The sequence below is a fragment of the Mus caroli genome, unplaced genomic scaffold (genome assembly GCF_978045245.1).
Source record: "Mus caroli unplaced genomic scaffold, Mus_caroli_1 scaffold_6, whole genome shotgun sequence".
NCBI classification, from domain to species: domain Eukaryota; kingdom Metazoa; phylum Chordata; class Mammalia; order Rodentia; family Muridae; genus Mus; species Mus caroli.
The window spans coordinates 143,012,138-143,031,611 of record NW_028227261.1 but is presented as its reverse complement, the minus strand read 5'-3'; the positions used below and the strand labels follow the sequence as shown (position 1 = coordinate 143,031,611).

At 42.6% G+C, this 19,474-nt stretch overlaps 1 protein-coding gene across 2 annotated transcripts in view; it reads left to right on the top strand.

The window, feature by feature from the left end:
- Cdh17 (cadherin 17) overlaps nucleotides 1-19,474 on the top strand; it is a 65,464-nt gene that overhangs the window by 7,427 nt on the left and 38,563 nt on the right. The window contains exons 3-9 of one of the 2 annotated variants that reach the window (XM_021161068.2): nucleotides 6,222-6,356; nucleotides 7,277-7,415; nucleotides 9,370-9,528; nucleotides 9,624-9,823; nucleotides 10,955-11,086; nucleotides 11,455-11,605; nucleotides 17,976-18,191. In XM_021161068.2, the coding sequence (XP_021016727.1) occupies nucleotides 6,222-6,356; nucleotides 7,277-7,415; nucleotides 9,370-9,528; nucleotides 9,624-9,823; nucleotides 10,955-11,086; nucleotides 11,455-11,605; nucleotides 17,976-18,191 (1,132 nt within the window). Of the gene's footprint in view, nucleotides 1-6,221; nucleotides 6,357-7,276; nucleotides 7,416-9,369; nucleotides 9,529-9,623; nucleotides 9,824-10,954; nucleotides 11,087-11,454; nucleotides 11,606-17,975; nucleotides 18,192-19,474 lie in introns of those variants that run through there. The other variant, XM_085838491.1, reaches the window with a different exon arrangement.

The following is a 19,474-nucleotide window of genomic DNA, read 5'->3' as shown; positions in this document are numbered from 1 at the left end:
CTTCCCTTCCCTTCCCTTCCCTTCCCTTCCCTTCCCTTCCCTTCCCTTCCCTTCCCTTCCCTTCCCTTCCCTTCCCTTCCCTTCCCTTCCCTTCCCTTCCCTTCCCTTCCCTTCCCTTCCCTTCCCTTCCCTTCCCTTCCCTTCCCTTCCCTTCCCTTCCCTTCCCTTCCCTTCCCTTCCCTTCCCTTCCCCTCCCCTCCCCTCCCCTCCCCTCCCCTCCCCTCCCCTCCCCTCCCCTCCCCTCCCCTCCCCTCCCCTCCCCTCCCCTCCCCTCCCCTCCCCTCCCCTCCCCTCCCCTCCCCTCCCCTCCCCTCCCCTCCCCTCCCCTCCCCTCCCCTCCCCTCCCCTCCCCTCCCCTCCCCTCCCCTCCCCTCCCCTCCCCTCCCCTCCCCTCCCCTCCCTTCCCCTTCCCTCCCTCCCTCCCTCCCTCCCTCCCTCCCTCCTTCCTTCCTTCCTTCCTTCCTTCCTTCCTTCCTTCCTTCCTTCCTTTTTATTATAGCTTTCAAAGTGTTTGTGATGTCTTATTTCTTTGTAGTTAAAGTTTACTTTCCCCACCGTGATGGCTGGGCTTTTTGTTAGTTTTCTTTTGCTTATGTCAATTCAACACAAACTAGGGTCATCTGAGAAGGAAGACTCTTAGTGGAGAAAACATTTCCATAGGTTGGCCTGTAGGGGAGTGTGTGTGGGCTGATTGTACTATACTTTCGCAGAACAATGGGTTATTGCCAGGATTAAATATGTTTAGGACAGGCTCTCATGAATACCAGCTTAGAAATTATAAACATTTTTTTCATAGTTAAATAAAGTTTATTCTAAAGTATAAAGAGGATCTGTAGAACCCCAGAGTCCATAGTGCACATCACTTAACTCCTCTTGAACGCTCAGTTTGAATGCTCCCATTATGTATTATTCTTAGTAATGGCAGTATACATTTAAATAATTCCAAGTAGGAAACCATTTAAAAGGTATTTTAAAAATAATTTTAATTGATTCCAAAGCCAATTTTGTCTTACTTTTAATCCCACAGAGCCAGATTCCTACTGTCTTTTTATGAAACTCAATCGTTTGCATGAATTCTAACCTTTTTTTTTGAGATTATAACTACACCATTTAGCCCTTCCCTATCTTCCCTCCAAACCCTCCCACATACTTTCCCCACTCTCTTTCAGATTTATGGCTTTTTTCACTAATTGTTATCCCATGTATAAATATATATATGCATATATACATATATATGCATATATATATATTCTTACATATAACCTATTCATTATGTTGATGTTATTAGGAGACAGAGTCTCACAGTAAACTCCCTGATCCTCTGGCTCTGATGACCTTTCACCCCTTTTTCCACAGTGTTTCCTGAGCCTTGAGTATGGGAGTAACAAACACTATTCTTTATCAAATAGAATTTCCCTGTCACCCAATGATGCTATATCCGACACATTTCCAAAGGATCGTGTGTCCTACAAGAGATACTTGTGAAGCCGTGTTTATACTGTTCTGTTTGAAGTGGCAAGGAAATGGATATCCAGGTTAGGTCCATTTCCAGTGAGAATTCATCTTTAAGCTGTTGGTTAGGAAAGCATATTGTTACTTCACATACGTGTAAAGCCCCTAATTCTGGCTTACTGTAGGTTTCATTCCATTGTATAAGTGAACATATTTCTTGTATGACTTGTATCCTTTAAGGTTTTTATGACTTTATCACAGGATCGGATTTGTCCTGGAGAATGTTCTGTAGAGTTTGCTTTTGTTGGATGGAGCATTCTGTTGGTGTAGCTTCAAGTTTGTCTGTGGTGCTATTCCAAGCTTTCTTTCCTTATTGGTTTTTTATTTGCTCTATAATTATTGGAAGTGATGTCTTGAAATTGTCAGTAATGACAGTTTCACGATCATATTTCTGTCCACTCTCCCAGTCTTTGATGCACTTTAGAGACTGTCTCTAACATTTAGGTGTGCAAATGTTTACAGTAGCTATAGTTTCCTGGCATATTAACCCTGCTGTATCTTGTCTTTCCTTTTGACTAGGATCTCATTCTGTAGCTCAAGCTATTAACTCATTCTACAGCCCAGGATAGCAACAATTTTTTTTCCCTTAGCTTCCCAAGTGCAGAGATTATAGGGAGAAGCCACCGGCCTAACTCTAACTTTTTATCTGTAACAAGTTTGCCTTAAGCTCTGTTTTGTCTGGTTCTAGCTTAACTTCACCCTCACTTTGGGTAATTGTTTTATTGGATTAGAAGTCTTCCTCATCTCACCAACTGTAGCACTTGGGATGTGTTATTTCATAGCCCTTGGCCTTGCTGAGCAACCTCTTCATTTTATTGAAAAGTTCTGTGTGTCCTGATTCACTAGGGTCCTTCCTGCTATTTTTCAGGATGCTCTGTCATTCAGATATTTGATTGTGCTGCATTTGGGATCATGTGTCTGTGCTTTCTGCCTTCTGCAGTTCACTGAGCTTCATGGATGGGTCTGCGAGTGTCTTCTTCACATTTGGGGAGTTTTAGGCTTTCTGTCTTCAAATAATCTTTTCTCTTCATTCTTCCTCCCCTCATGGGAATTTTACAGCACAGGTATGCACTTGCTTGATGGTGCTTTTTCAGGCCTTCATTTTTGTTGATATTGTTTGTTTGTTTGTTTTGTATTTTAAGGTAGGTAGTTCATTTGTCAAGTTCTCTGGTTTTCCATCAGATCAAATACTTTTTCAAGTTCTCTCAAATGTTTATTTTAACTAATATTCTTTCAACTCCAGAAATCCTACTTAAAAAAAAAAACAACAAAATTTTTATGTCTGTATTCTCTATTTGGCATGACTTATTTTTATGCTTTCCCTAGTCTTCTAGAGAAGGCTTCCTTTAATCCTGGATCTATTTAAAGTAGATCATTTAGGATCTTTAGCAAGTTCAGCATCAGGGCTTTCTTAGGAACAGTTTTTGTATCTACAACGTACATTAGTTACTTATTTAGCTGTATGTCACACAGACATTTATTGAAGAGTGGACATTTTAAATGATGTGATATGGTAGTCTATGCATCCTGTTGCTTCCTTCCTCAGAGCATATTGCTTCTACTTCTTGCCTAGTGGCTTTTATGGGCTAAGTCTGAAAAGTCAGTATTTATTGTTAGGTTCAGCCACTGAAGTACCTGATCACCTTGGTGCTCAGTTAATGATGGGACCGAGATTATGTTAGGTGCATTGGATCAGAAAGTCTCAGCCTTTACCAACAGGCACTTGGAGCATGTTGGAGCACATTGGAGCATGCCACTAGCAGTGTGGTGGAGAGTTTACAGCTTTGGCTTTCCCTTCACTTCATATGTGTGTCGAGCCTCAACATCAGCTGGGGGGAGGGGTTAGAGCCTTCTCTGACCCTTCCTGCACATGCTGGCAGCTCTGTTAAATGGATGATGCTCCAAGGGCTAACACACGAGGTTTGCAGAGCCCCCTGTGGGCAGCTTATTCCCCAGCCTTCCCTTTAAATGTGTGACCAGTTTCTCATTTGCTTCAGCTATCATTCCTGCCTTAACCTCAACAGTATCCATTACTGACAGGTCTGAAGATTACTTATTTTAAAACATTTTTATTTATTCTTGGAAAATGTTACATGTATCATGTATGCCATGTATCTTAATCATATCCAGCTCCCAGTCCCCATTCCAGTTTCCCCATCCCAGACCCTTCCCAATGCATCTCCCAAACAATTTCATGTCTTCTTTTTAAATGTTTATTTTTAACCCCTGACTCCAAGTAGAGCTGCATATATGTGTGCATAGTATAAGGTCATCCATTGGGCATGGCGTGCCAGTGGCCACACCTCTCCTAAGTACAGCGACTCTCCCTCCCTACTTCCAAAGTGAGGGCTGGGCCATCGGAGCACTGCCCCTACCCATGGTGGAATTTTACCTTAGTTCATGTGTACAACATCCATGTCTTGTTCAAAAGACAGCATTCTCGCGCACACACGCACGCACGCACGAACACGCACACACATTTAGTCTCTCTTCAGTGATGTACCCTGTTCCCTAAGCCTTTGGGTGATATTTTATTCACAACAGGGACTTGCTATATAGACCTGGGTTGGCCTGGTGCTATATCCTAAGCTGACCTCAAACTTACGGCAATCCTCCTGCCTCAAACTCCCAGGTGCTGAGATCTATGTGTGAAGTACTATGCCCACCAGTTTTGCATGGGTCTTTTCAATAGCAGTCCGGGGACGTTAATAGTGATGAGAACTGACTCAGATTAAATAGACACCAGCAGGTTACACAATGACGGTTCTCTGGCAGTGGCTTTGGGAGTTACTGTCTTCTCTGCCCACTGCCACACTGTGCTGGTGAGTCTGTCCTGTCCCTTCTATCCTCTTTCACACTGAGCTGGAAGGTCAGTGGGGTAAGGTAAATTAAAACAGCACAGGTTGGTGCTTATTGACATCCAGGAGGGTTTTGGTCAGTTCCGATGCTCTGGCAAAGTTAATAAATTGGTGTTTGCCACTATCTACCAACATTTTCATGCTTTAATGGAGGAATAGCAGGGTCTCACTCCATCTCTCCCATTGACATCATACTCGTCTTAAAACACCAACAGCGGCACTGTTTATTAATAGCCATAATATCGACAAGAGGATTTGTAAAGCCCTGTCTAGCCATGCTGTTCTCACTTCATTTGTACACATTGCTGACATGCGGACTTCTGCTTTGGAGGCAACCATGGCCTGACTTTACTCGTGTGTACTTTTGTTACTTTATTGTATTGTGTCTTTTGCCCTTTATAGTGAAGCTTAAAGGATCAATATTGATCATGTTCTCTGCTTTAAGAATTCATGAATTCATAGATATCTGAGTTTTTAACTTTGCTAACATAACAAACGTTTCCTCTTGCACTCTAAGAATGTAATTCATGCTTAAAAATTCCAAATTTTTATACTATTGTTTACTATCAAAGACAGTACTTTATACCTCAAGCCATTTCCAATGGGTCATATAAATTATATCCTATCAACAAAATATCTATTTCTTTGCAGCCTAATATCAATGAAATGTACTTAAAATTATTAATGAAGTTTAACAACTTTTATATATTCTTCATTTCATGCAGAATTCCTAATTTTTCACTGTTGTCTTAAAAGGAGCTGCATCTACCTCATGAAGAGTTGTTGATTAGTTTTTCTATGTTGTAAAAAGTCACCATGAAGATTATCATTCAGGAATATGTGACGTTGAAGGCGCTTGTAGACTGTTTTCTTTAACATTAACTTGTGTCTTCATCTTTGTCACAAGTATTAAAGTACTGAGTGACATCTTTTGGTTTTGGCAATAAAGCTAGAAATCTTAATGTTTCTTAGATGCTGGTAAAATCATGGCTCTCACATAGTCACTGAAAACTATCTTTTTTATATAATTTTTTTCTTAGGTATTTTCTTATTTTACATTTCAAATGCTATCCCAAAAGTCCCCCATACCCCCCCCCCCCAGTCCCCTACCCACCCACTCCCACTTCTTGACCCTGGTGTTCCCCTGTACTGGGACATATAAAGTTTGCAAGACCAAGGGGTGTCTCTTCCCAATGATGGCCGACTAGGCCATCTTCTGATACATACGCAGCTAGAGACATACGCTCTGGGGGTACTCGTTAGTTCATATTGTTGTTCCACCAATAGGGTTACAGACCCCTTTAGCTCCTTGGGTACTTTCTCTAGCTCCTCCACTGGGGGCCCTGTGATCCATCCAATAGCTGACTGTGAGCATCCACTTTTGTGTTTGCCAGGCACTGGCATAGCCTCACAAGTGACAGCTATATTAGGGTCCTTTCAGCAAAACCTTGCTAGCATATGCAATGGTGTCTGTGTTTGGAGGCTGATTATGGAATGGATCCCCGGGTGTGGCAGTCTCTAGATGGTCCATCCTTTCATCTCAGCTCCAAACTTTGTCTCTATAACTCCTTCTGAAAACTATCTTTTAGCATTAGCTACAGTTTAAAGCACCACAGCCTTTTCTCGGCATATTGGATAGTATGACGCTTTGTTTATTGAGAGAAATGTGTTCTGAATGCTACATAAAGGGTGGACAGAAAAGATTTTAGCATTGCCACCATAAAGGGCTCAAGGTTTCTTATTCTGTGATGTACAAATAAAAAATGGAAATAGGCATCTTTCTACATATCTACAGCATTGTGCTTTCCTGAGAACCTGATTGATGGTATTTTTTGTTTTTCTTTTTCTCAGTTTAAGACCAACCCTCCAGCTGTGAATTTCGAGCTAACGGGAGAGACAGATGGTATATTTAAGATAGAAAAGGATGGACTTCTGTATCACACAAGAGCCCTGGACAGAGAAACAAGAGCGGTTCATCATCTGCAGGTGAGCTGAGACAGTGGGATGACACTCAGTGGGATGACACTCAGTGGGATGACATGCAGTGGGACAACACACAGTGGTATGACACACAGGCTTCTGTAGCACGCTCAGTTCCAGAATCCCCTGGGACCTTTATCCCTTGCTAAGAAGGGGACAAAACTGCAGTCCTCATATGACCTCCATCCCTCCCTTCTTCACTTCCTCCCTTGTTACCTCCCTCCCTCTCTCCTTCCTTCCCTCCCTTCTCCTCTTTCCCCTTTCCTTTTCCCCTCATTCTCCTCACCTCTTTGAAACCGACTACAGAGGGCTTTTTGACCATAGTAATCCAATTTACATGAGCAAACTCCTCAGTTGGCTGTACTCATTTGGGTACTGGGGCTGAAGCCCAGCACTGTGCTCCTGGTGTGCCCTGGTGCTTGGTGTGTGTGCCTCACACCCACTATGAAGGCAGTATCAATGCTGTGCAGAGCCACTGAGGCCCCAGAATGCAGAAGGAACTCATGGTCCTACTGGAAGTGCTCTTCCTTTCCGTTTCCCCATAGCTTCCTAGTAGGTTTCTGAATAGCTAGAAGGGCAGAGCGCTAACTGAAAAAGAGCAAGCTGAAAGCATCTTATCTGTCACTTTCCGCCATGGGCTCTGTAGATTGACCACTGTGCCAGCTCTGAGGAGTCATAATACACCATCACATGAGTAATGTTCTGCATCCAGTACCCTGAACATCTAGAAAGCTACTGCCATCATCAGGGTAGCTTAACTGATTGGACCCTTATTTTAGCAGTATATAATTTGGACTTTTGTGGGTTCTTCATCTCCTGCAGTCACCAGGTCATTGGTCTTTTGAGTTTTAAGTTCCTATAAGTGACTTTTGGGCATGTATCTTAAGTCCAGAGTCACAAGGTAGCTTTCTTTTCTTCAACAACAGCTTGCAGCCTTGGATTCTCGTGGAGCTATAGTGGACGGTCCAGTCCCCATCATCATAGAAGTCAAGGACATCAATGACAACAGACCCACGTTTCTCCAGTCAAAATATGAAGGCTCCGTGAGGCAGAACTCTCGCCCAGGTAGAACAGTCAGTCTGAGTATGTCTGTGGGGTGGTGAAAGACTGGAATTGTGTGGCTGGCAGTTGTCACTATAGCTCCACAAGACTGACTATCTAATGTAAATTTCATAGCGATCTGAATGCTGTTTTATTGTGCCAATTGTTCTGGACCAAAGTCTCTCATCCTTGGTCCTGTTTAGTCTTGGGTACTGTGGGATGTTTGGAAATATCTCAGACCTCTATCTATGAGATGCCAGGGACACTCCTGTCTCTAAACTGTGTCAATAAAAAATGTCTCTAGGAGATCTAGAGAGAAGGCTTAGCAAGAGCCTTTCTCTCTTCAGAGGATCTGAGTTCAGTTCCGAGCACTCTTGCTGAGCGTCTCATAAATTGCCTGTGACTTTGGCTTTAAGGAATTCATTGTTTTGTTTTTGTTTTGTTTTGTTTTTGTTTTTTGTTGTTGTTTTTTTGCCTCTGTGAACACCCACATTTGTGTGCCCATACTCCTCCCCCCAATTAAAAATGAAGCAAATCATTGAAAGAGTCTCTAGATCTTGAGAAATGTACAGTGTAAGTCAAAATTATGGTTCTTTAGTGAACTTTCAGTAAATACCACACATCTTGAGAACACCCAAGGACTGTCTGGAAAGACGAGCTTGCTCCCCCATATCCTTGTGGGATTCTTAGAGTTACCGTTGGCTCCTTTCCTTATTGCTGTTCCCCAGCTGTGGCCTGGGCCTTCTCTATGCTGACCTACTCTCTATTTCTAGATCCTTGATCTTTCCATCAACTTATATCAAGGAATCATTTGTGTTATTCAACCCTTTTCTTTTCTCAGTCTCCAGTAGACAAGTAACCATTCAGGGGTGGCTGCACTGTCCCTGTCCCTTGTCCCTAGTGGCATCCTGGTCAGTGTTTAGTAGCTGCTTCTCCTGTGGTGAGTGGGAAGAGGTGTGGTTTGTTCCCTCTGCAAGCTTTCATGGTATAACTATTTACCATGGCCTATTTCAAATTACCAGTGATATTAATACATGACTTTATAGACTTTGGGTCCGGTTGGCTTTAGTATATGGTGTTTTTATTTGCATGCTTTTCTTGTAATCAAATTTATACAAACTTTAGAAAAATAACTGACTGAAAAATTTCTGGAAATTCAAAATTGTGCTCTCACAAGGTAAGTCCAGTGTAGCACTGGCTAACATCTTAGAAAGTAAAACACTCGGGCGGTGGTGGCGCACGCCTTTAATCCCAGCACTTGGGAGGCAGAGGCAGGCGGATTTCTGAGTTCGAGGCCAGCCTGGTCTACAAAGTGAGTTCCAGGACAGCCAGGGCTATACAGAGAAACGCTGTCTCGAAAAAAAAAAAAAAAAGAAAGTAAAACACTGACTTAGTAAATAATTTAAAGAGCACAGAGTGTTTAATGGAAAGTATATTTTTCAAGACAAAAATAGTTTAATGAGAAAAATGACATCATTTGAATCTTTGCAAGTTTCTTTAATGTCTGGATGAATAAAAACAATTGGGATAAAGGTCTGGATCCATGGTGTTCCCACATGCTATTTTTGTTGAAGTAGTATGTGATGAAAATTAGTCTCACATAGATCTGTAGTTTAGGAAATGAGGAATATTTTAATAGCATTTTCAGGTATTATGGACATTCTTTGATACATAACCAAAACTTGAAAAATGCATTTTTCTTGCAGATGGTAGCAATATAATAATGGTATATTTTGTACTATTTTACTTTAAAATCCACTAAATTATCTTGTTCTTAAATGGACCTTTTCTAGATGTGATTTCAAACACCATAACTTTTTGAAATATGTCTGGGGACTCCTATAGGAAACGAAATAAAGATTAATTTTCCCAGTTAGGAACTGAGGCAATTTCTTCCACTCTCTCTGCATCTCCTGAGGCAGACGTGGATACAGATGCTTTAAGTTTCAACTCTCTTCTGCGTATGCTTTGTCACCAGGAAAGCCTTTCATGTATGTCAATGCCACAGATCTGGATGATCCGGCTACTCCCAATGGCCAGCTTTTTTATCAAATTGTCATCCAACTTCCCAAAATCAACAATGATATGTACTTTCAAATCAACAACAAAACAGGGGCAATATCGCTTACCCCAGAAGGTGAGTCAAGGCAAGCCCTCACAAGCCTCAGCCAGAGGAAGGTCTGTCACCTGTGGGCACATGTCTTTTCTCCTTCTCCTCCCCTACTTCTATAGGATCCCAGGAATTGGATCCAGTGAAGAATCCTTCCTACAGCCTGGTGGTCTCGGTGAAGGACATGGGGGGCCAGAATGAGAATTCCTTCAGTGATACCGCATCTGTAGATATTTCTGTTAGAGAGAACATCTGGAAAGCACCAGAACCTGTGGAGATTAGAGAAAACTTGACTGATCCTCACCCCATCAAAATCACTCAGGTAGTGTCCAAGTGACATTTATTGCTAGTTCAGACCCATACTTTGATATGTAGAGACCTATTTTTGTGGTCTTCACTAATTGTTTTACTAGATAGATTTTGCATCATATAATTGCAAAGTAAACTAAGTAATCTCCAAAGATTATCATCACAAGCATAAAACTTGGCCCATGTGCCCACGCTCGCACGCACACACACACACACACACACACACACACACACACACACACACACACACCACACACTTTATTGTGGTGTTTTATTGTTTTCATCCAGCAGTGTGAAATATAGCTGCTTTATAGTAGGTTGAATGGCATGTGGTATACCATAAATATATGTTGTTAGTAATAATATCAGAGAAACCAGGCCTTGTCTATTTATCAGGCCTTACTTTTGAATATTTTTTGTTGTTGTTTGGAGGCTAACTCTAGGGGTCAGTAGTCATTTTTATTTCTGAGATCTTTCAGCCTTTAATATTTGAGGGGTACACCTCATCATGTGTCTCAACTAAATGAATGAATGAATGAATGAATGAGTCTAAGTCAGTTGTTCTCAACCTGTGGGCTGTGACCCCTTTGGGGGTTGAATGACCCTTTCATAGGGGTCACATCGGATATCCTGCTTATCAGATATTTACATTGCAATCTATAGCAGTAGCAAAATTACAGCTATTTAAGTAATAATAAGAATAATTTTATGGTTGGGGTCACCAAAACATGAGGAATTGAATTAAAGGGTCTCAGCATTAGGAAGGTTTAGAGCTACCTCTTTAAGGAATCCTTTATTGCTCTGGATTCATCTTAATTTTGGATTCTAGAAGCTCATCATACATCATATGAAGTGCCTTTTTCTTGATAAATTGATGTTATACCCAGTCAGAGTTCTAGAAGAAAACAACCTGTGGGCTCTTTGTGAGTTTGTAAAGGTTGCTTTAAGGAAGAAAGAATTCCCTTGTCTGCTTTTAAGGTGAGTTTAGGTTGAGAATTTTAAATATGTTACTCAGTTGCCTTAAGAAACTGCTCATATGCAGACAGAGTTGTGAGAAATTCCAAAGTGAGAATATAGAAGCTGTTGATCACCTTTCAGTCTGTTAATTCTTGTGTCTATCCCACCACTCGCTTTGGCTGTGCAGGTGCAGTGGAATGACCCAGGGGCCCAGTATTCCTTAGTCAACAAGGAGAAGCTGTCGCCGTTCCCATTCTCGATCGACCAAGAAGGAAATATTTATGTGACTCAGCCCTTGGACCGGGAGGAAAAGAACTCAGTGAGTGAGACGGGATGTTCTGTGGGCCACAAGACAAATCCTATGTCTACTTACAATTGAGGACAAATTAATTGTAAATTATTAAAAAAAATAGAACAAACCTGTGTTCCAGATCCTGGATGTTTGTGCATTTTCAAAGACACAGTGATTCGATAATTTTCCCACAAGTGTAGCCAACATACTTAGAACGGAGAATTGAGGGGGGAGTGAGTATATCTGTGGGATGATGAAATTCACTTCCCCCCCTCGTTTCTCAGTTCTAAACATGTTGACACTAAGGTGAGAGATGGTTAGCAAAACAGTTATTTTCCTCCACCTGTTAAAGTGACAGTGAAGGCATCTTCTTACCTTTGACCTTCACATTGCAGCATGTTTTCTTTGCAACTGCCAAGGATGAGAATGGAAAACCACTTGCATATCCACTGGAAATTTATGTGAAAGTTATTGACATTAATGACAACCCACCAACATGTCTGTCTCCAGTGACTGTATTTGAAGTCCAGGAGAATGAACCATTGGGTAAGAAATGAGAGCTGTTTGATGTCATGAACCTGTCTTCCTCAGCTGCTCCTGTGATCCCTTTCTAGCCTCTGGAGGGTCAGGTAGACCTATTCTGCAGTCCATTTGTCCTTGTCTAGAACAGCACAGAGGTTGAAGGTATCATGAAAGTCATATAGGTACAAAGCTTTGGAATGAACACTGTCTCTGGTCCTCTTAAGTTTGATGCTTTTATAACTGACACCACCACCACTGTTTCAATGACAGTCACTGCAGAGCAGCATCTTGTGTACAAGTCCTGAAGGGTCCTTGTTGCAAGATTTTCCCTTCAGATATCTTATCATGCTTCTAAACAACATACTTTCAAGAGATAAAACCTCATCCAGCATGCTAAAGAACTTGATCCTTTACATCCACAGCCAGATATCCCACAATAAGTAGATAATACCAAGTTCAATGTAACCCTGTGGTTCCCATTTGAGGAAGCCAAAGATAACAGAAAAACCTGGCAAGTGAAGTTAAGCCTCAAGCATGCTTGTCCTTTTGATCTTTCTATGTTTGAGAAGAATGTATCTCCTGATAGCTTTACATTTGTATAGGGACGACACTGTAAGAATGTTAATGACTTGGGGGGGGGCACGGGGGGGGGGCGGGGGGGTTGTCTCTCTCCTGGATTTGAAGCTTTTGTCTATTTCCATCTCAGAGGTGAGCCCATTGAGTAGGCTGATGTGTCTTTTGTGTTTGGGCTATGTACTTTTTAAGCTTGTGAGATCAGCATCTTTGTGGTCCCCATGGGTAGGGCCTACCCATCTAGGGATGGACATTTTCTTTGATCCTTCTGCTCTGGCTGCAACCCAGCTTTGACACAGCAACTGCTTTCCTGGTGGCTTGGTGGGTTTTCCTCCCATGTGATCATTCTTTGCCTCCTGGTGTTAGGGTGTCACACAGAGGTTGACACAGTGCAGAGGTGTGTCCTGCACTGGTGTTCTTCATTTTATTTATCTCAATTCCTGCTTCATCAAGGAAGGGTTAAATCATAACTTGAAAGATTTCAGTAGATATAAGGGATGAAGTCACAGGGACAGTTGTATAATAGAGTAATTATATAACAGCCATTAACATTTGTGACATTATGTTTCACTGAAATTGGGGCTGGCCCGTGGTGCTGAATGAAGGTGGAGAAATCTTTCAGGACCTTTCTAGATGATACTGCAAGCCTCTTCATATTGGGCTGTCCATATGCTATATTTGTTATGTATTGCTACATAACAAATTGACCTCAAATTTAGCAGTTTAAAATGGCAAACTCTCATTACACCAGTTTCTGTGAATCAGGAATCTGATTGCAGTTCAATTTGGGCCTCTGATTCAGAGGGATGGGGAGAAGGAGGGAGAGGAAGAGAGAAGCAACATGGCGGCCCCAGTGTTTCTGCAATCTGTTTTTGGAAGTGACACTTGTGCCACATTCATCTCATCAGGATTGAGTCACTAGGCTCCACTCACAATTGAAAGTCAGACGTCACGGAGCATGGGTACCAGAAGATGGGGAGTGCCCTTTGGAGGCTGCTTATTTCACTTAGGATAGTGCCGTTTTCTTAGCCTGGTGAAGTCACTGTTAGTAGAGTAAAATGCTCAGGATCTCAATTTGCTCTCTGTTTTTCGAGATGCAAGAATTCACTTTGGAAAAGTACTTCATGAATTCTTTAAAGGAAGAAAAATTCTATTCAACTTGATATGTTTCCATATGCAGCTTGTGGGAGGTATAGGCAATGCATCTCCTTCTTGAGGGCTTGCTGCTTAGCTAGGTATAAAAAACATACACAAGTAGAAATGTTAACACACAAAGCACTGGTTCGTTCCTCTTTAGTTTATACTGTCCTCTTTAGGAAAAAGAGGAAAAGAAAAGCTTCCTCAATTATGATGCATTTAGAAAGAAGCAGCTGCTGTTACATGAGTACAAATTCCAAATGGCTCTGAGCCACATGCCCCATGGGTGGAGATATATATATGGAGAGAGAGAGAGAAAGAGAGAGAGAGAGAGAGAGACACACATACACACAGAGACACAGAGAGACAGAGAGAGATAGAGAGAGACAGAGAGACAGAGAGAGACAGAGAGAAAGAGAGAGAGACAGAGAGACAGAGAGAGACAGGAGAGACAGACATAGTGATAGAGATAGAGATAGAGATAGAGATAGAGATAGAGATAGAGATAGAGATAGAGATAGAGATAGAGATAGAGATAGAGATATTTCTTCCCTTTTCCATCCTTTAAAATTCAACCCCTGTAAGAGTCTGTATAAGGCCTTGACTGCAAACTGATATAAATGAAGAGTGTAATTCAGTTCAAATAGTGGCATCTGAATAAATCTCAGGTGGGATTCTGACTGCATGAAAGGAAACCCAAACTTTCCATTTTATAGATCTGGATGACCACAGATTCTATCAGAACTTGCTCAAAGTTGGTAGGACACAGAATCACATCCACTGACCTCAGGACCTCCTGGGCCAAAAAACACACAGACACAGTATACATATGGCCATGGCATGTGGTGTGTGTGTGTGTGTGTGTGTGTGTGTGTGTGTGTGCATGTGTGTGTGTACGTGTGCGTGTGTGACTATTCTTTATGTGTTGTCTTTGAGTGGAGTCAGTCTCTACAGTTGTTCACAAAGCTCTCACAAGTAGCCCAGGATTGGCTTCTTCTAGTTTAGCTGTGCCATTTGTCCAGTGTGTTAGTGTCTTGGGGCTATAGTAATAAAGCACCAGAAATGTGAACTTCTCAGTTCTGCTGATGGGGAATCTGAAATTATGGTGACAGGATCTTGTGGGAGAGCCTGTTGCCTCTTCTGACTCTGACTTAAGCTAGCTGCTGACAACAGTCTGCAGATCTCTTTCTTCCTCTTCTTCTTAACCTCCCTCTGTGTTTCCACATCCTCTCTTTGTGTGTGGATGATCTCACCCCAGTAATGTAGCTGCTTATATCTCTGATAACCCTATTTTCAAATAGGGCCCCCCACCAAGATTGGAGGTGGATGTAGATTCCTTTGGGTGGGTGAGGAGCAGGAGCTACACCATGCTAAACTGTCACTCTCCACCAAATCTGTAAGTCAATGTCCTAGCTCCTTGTGTGGGGTAAATTGTTCTTCCTCCCCAGCTCATAGGATAAAGTTCTAAGTCTTGGTACTTCAGAATATGGCTATACAGATGTAGATGTTTTAAAGAGGAAATTGGGTAGGATGAGTGTTGGGTAGGATGTGGGACTGGGTAGGATGTGGGACTGGGTAGGATGAGTGCTGGGTAGGATGTGGGACTGGGTAGGATGTGGGACTGGGTAGGATGTGGGACTGGGTAGGATGAGTGCTGGGTAGGATGTGGGACTGGGTAGGATGTAGGGCTGGGTAGGATGAGGGACTGGGTAGGATGTGGAACTTGGTAGGATGAGGGACTGGGTAGGATGTGGAACTGGGTAGAATGAGGGACTGGGTAGGATGTGGAACTGGGTAGGATGTTGGACTGGGTAGGATGTAGGGCTGGGTAGGATGTGGGCTGGGTAGGATGAGGGACTGGGTAGGATGTGGAACTGGGTAGGATGTAGGGCTGGGTAGGATGTGGGACTGGGTAGGATGTGGTACTGGGTAGGATGAGTGCTGGGTAGGATGTAGGGCTGGGTAGGATGTGGAACTGGGCAGGATGTTGGACTGGGTAGGATGTAGGGCTGGGTAGGATGTGGGCTGGGTAGGATGAGGGACTGGGTAGGATGTGGAACTGGGTAGGATGTGGGACTGGGTAGGATGTGGGACAGGGTAGGATGTGGGACAGGGTAGGATGTGGAACTGGGTAGGATGCAGGGCTGGGAAGGATGTAGGGCTGGGCAGGATGTAGGGTTGGGTAGGATGTGGAACTGGGTAGGATGTGGGACTGGGTAGGATGAAAGATTAGGAAGATAGCTCAGTCAGTACATTTCTTACCTTGCCTCTATAAGGACCTGGGTTAGATCCCCTGATGCATACACAAAGCCAGGCATGGCAGTACATTTGTAATCCCAGTGCTGGGGAGGCAGAGACAGGTAGATTACTAGGGTTCACTGGCCAGACAACTTAAATATACTTAGCAAGATTTTGTAGAGAGAGAGTGCTAGAGACCTTGTTTTAAAAAACTAAATAAAACAAAACAAAGCAAAAACCAAACAACAAGAACAACAAAACCAAACAAAAGGAAAAACAATAAGAAAACAACAACAAAAAAGGTGGGTAGCTTCTACGGAATGCCGCTGAGGTTGCCCTCTGACTCCCACATTCACATGTATGTACGTGTATACCCACAAACACCCAACTGGTGGGCCTTAATCTAATCTGACCAGAGTTCCTAGGATAAATTTGGGTGCTAAGGTACAAAGAGGAGGTTACACAGTGAGGAGGAAGAAATAGCCAGGGAGAGAAGCTTAGAGGAAAGCCGTCTTGTCAACACCTTGATTTCTTTTATATATATATATATATATATATATATATATATATATATATATATATACATATATATATACACACACACACACACACACACACATATATATATATATGTATATACCCTCCCCCCCACCCCCCGACCCACCCACTCCCACTTTTTGGCCCTGGCGTTCCCCTGTACTGGGGCATATAAAGTTTGCAAGTCCAATGGGCCTCTCTTTCTAGTGATGGCCGACTAGGCCATCTTTTGATACATATGCAGCTAGAGTCAAGAGCTCCGGGCTACTGGTTAGTTCATAATGTTGTTCCACCTATAGGGTTGCAGATCCCTTTAGCTCCTTGGGTACTTTCTCTAGCTCTTCCATTGGGGGCCCTGTGATCCATCCAATAGCTGACTGTGAGCATCCACTTTTGTGTTTGATAGGCCCCGGCATAGTCTCACAAGAGACAGCTATATCTGGGTCCTTTCAGCAAAATCTTGCTAGTGTATGCAATGGTGTCAGCGTTTGGAAGCTGATTATGGAATGGATCCCTGGATATGGCAGTCTCTAGATGGTCCATCCTTTCATCTCAGCTCCAAACATTATCTCTGTAACTCTTTCCATGGGTGTTTTGTTCCCAATTCTTTTTTTTTTTTTTAATTTATTTATTTATTATATGTAAGTACACTGTAGCTGTCTTCAGACATTCCAGAAGAGGGCGCCAGATCTCGTTGCGGATCATTGTGAGCCACCATGTGGTTGCTGGGATTTGAACTCTGGACCTTCGGAAGAGCAGTCGGGTGCTCTTACCCACTGAGCCATCTCACCAGCCCCTTGTTCCCAATTCTAAGAAGGGGCAAAGTGTCCACACTTTGGTCTTCGTTCTTCTTGAGTTTCATGTGTTTTGCAAATTGTAACTTATATCTTGGGTATTCTAAGTTTCTGGGCTAATATCCACTTATCAGTGAGTACATATCATTTGAGTTCTTTTGTGATTGTGTTACCTCACTCAGGATAATGCCCTCCAGGTCCAACCATTGCCTAGGAATTTCATAAATTCATTCGTTTTAATAGCTGAGTAGTACTCCATTGTGTAAATGTACCACATTTTCTGTATCCATTCATCTGTTGAGGGGCATCTGGGTTCTTTCCAGCTTCTGGCTATTATAAATAAGGCTGCTATGAACATAGTGGAGCATGTGTCTTTCTTACCGGTTGGAACATCTTCTGGATATATGCCCAGGAGAGGTATTGCTGGATCCTCCGGTAGTACCATGTCCAATTTTCTGAGAAACTGCCAGACTGATTTCCAGAGTGGTTGTACAAGCTTGCAATCCCACCAACAGTGGAGGAGTGTTCCTCTTTCTCCACATCCTTGCCAGCATCTTCTGTCACCTGAATTTTTGATTTTAGCCATTCTGACTGGTGTGAGATGGAATCTCAGGGTTGTTTTGATTTGCATTTCCCTGATGATTAAGGATGCTTAACATTTTTTCAGGTGTTTCTCAGCCATTCGGTATTCCTCAGGTGAGAATTCTTTGTTTAGCTCTGAGCCCCATTTTTTAATGAGGTTATTTGATTTTCTGGAGTCCACCTTCTTGAGTTCTTTCATATATTGGATATTAGTCCTCTATCTGATTTAGGATAGGTAAAGATCCTTTCCCAATCTGTTGGTGGCCTTTTTGTCTTATTGACGGCAACACCTTGATTTCATGTGTCCAGGCTCTAGATCTCCCAGAAGGCTGATTTTTGTTTAAGTCTCTCAATTAACAATACTGTATGGCAGGCAGTCTTGACTGCCACTACATTCAATCAAGCATGCCACGAAAAAATGCAAGGAGCCAAAGTAAATCTAAATGTCTTTGCTCATCACCCCAGATGGTTCCCGTGTTTCCTAGGAAGCCACTTGATGAACTGATGTGGTTGTTGTTCTTTCTTCTCCATAGGTAACAGCATTGGGAACTTTGTGGCCCATGATATGGACGAAGCTAACAGCATCAACAGTATTTTGAAATACAAACTTGTAGACCAAACACCCAAAGTTCCCTCAGATGGACTTTTTCTCATTGGTGAATATGAGGGAAAGGTTCAGTTAAGTAAACAGTCCTTGAAGAAGCAAGACAGTCCTCAGTACAACTTAACTGTAGAGGTGTCTGACATAGGTAAGCACTATACTTGATGTGGTGAGTTTACATGTCTGTTTTCCTTTTACTAAGGATTTGTGAGGCCCTTCCCATGCCAGTAGCTTTCTCTGCTATCTTTGTGATTGTGAGGAAGCCAGATGTTTTCTCAAGAGCTAGAGGTGCAGATCCGGAGACATCACATTGTCTTTGGTCCTCTGAGAACTAGGTGTCAAGAGGAATTCAGTGACCATCTTAAAGAGAATGCCTTTAAGAAAAAATGGAAAGGAAGCTTCAAAGTCTAGGGGATCCCCAGACAGCAATTCTGGCTTGATCAAGATGGAAGGAGTTTTGATAACAATGTTCTAGACCACTGAGCAGTCTAAGAAGAATTCCAAATGGTTATCGGGAAGGTCTGATGCAGGGCATTGTCTCTGTGGATAGGCCTGTCTTTGCATCACTACTTGCTCAGTAACCATCCGGGGGAAGCCAATAGAAGATGAGGTACAAGTGTATTGTTGGTCACAGCATAACACTGCAGCTACCAGGTTATCAGTCCAGCTGTTAAAGTCACCAGGCGCAGTCTCACAGCTACTATAATTAAAATTCAGGAAAAATTCTTTCCTCATCCTTGCTTCCAGACTAAAAGTATCTGTATATGAAAGCAGTAGAGAAATTAGTCTTTGCTGTTCTTGAAGGCAGAGAGAGCTCTGCCCTTTCTTGCCACCTTCGTATTGCCCACTAGACAACGATAGGAAACCTTTTCCCTTAATCCTTGTATACTGTCTAAGTGGGTTCTGCTTAACCTCTCCTCTCCTTAGGGCAGAGGAATCCTTAAGAATCTTATGGCGATTTCCCATTCTTAAACACATCTATACATCCACAGACCAATGTGCTGCTATCTCTAGGGTACTCAGAGTCCTAGGAGGTAACTGGCTCATGAAATAATTCTGTAATTGTTTTCTGAGGAACACAGTTTACATAGGTATAGAAAAGAAAGGACCAGTGGTTCACATGTATTTCTTATTTTTTTCCCCCTTTCCCATGGACGCTGATATCCTGGGAGAACTTGAGTTAAACAGGTTCCAGTGCAAACTGCCTGTCAGGTTCTCAGGTAGCTAGTGAACTGACACACGATGAAGGTCTGATGCTGTTTAGCACTATGTTAAATGGTCCAGTGAGATAAATGTCAATCATGCTATCCATGGCGAAGGGGCAGACTCTCCCTCACATTGGCCACCCACGCCTTCAGTATTTAATCATTTGCCTTGCTAAGGTATCAAAGTATTAGGCATGCACAGATGAACTGGACCCAGTGTTTGTCC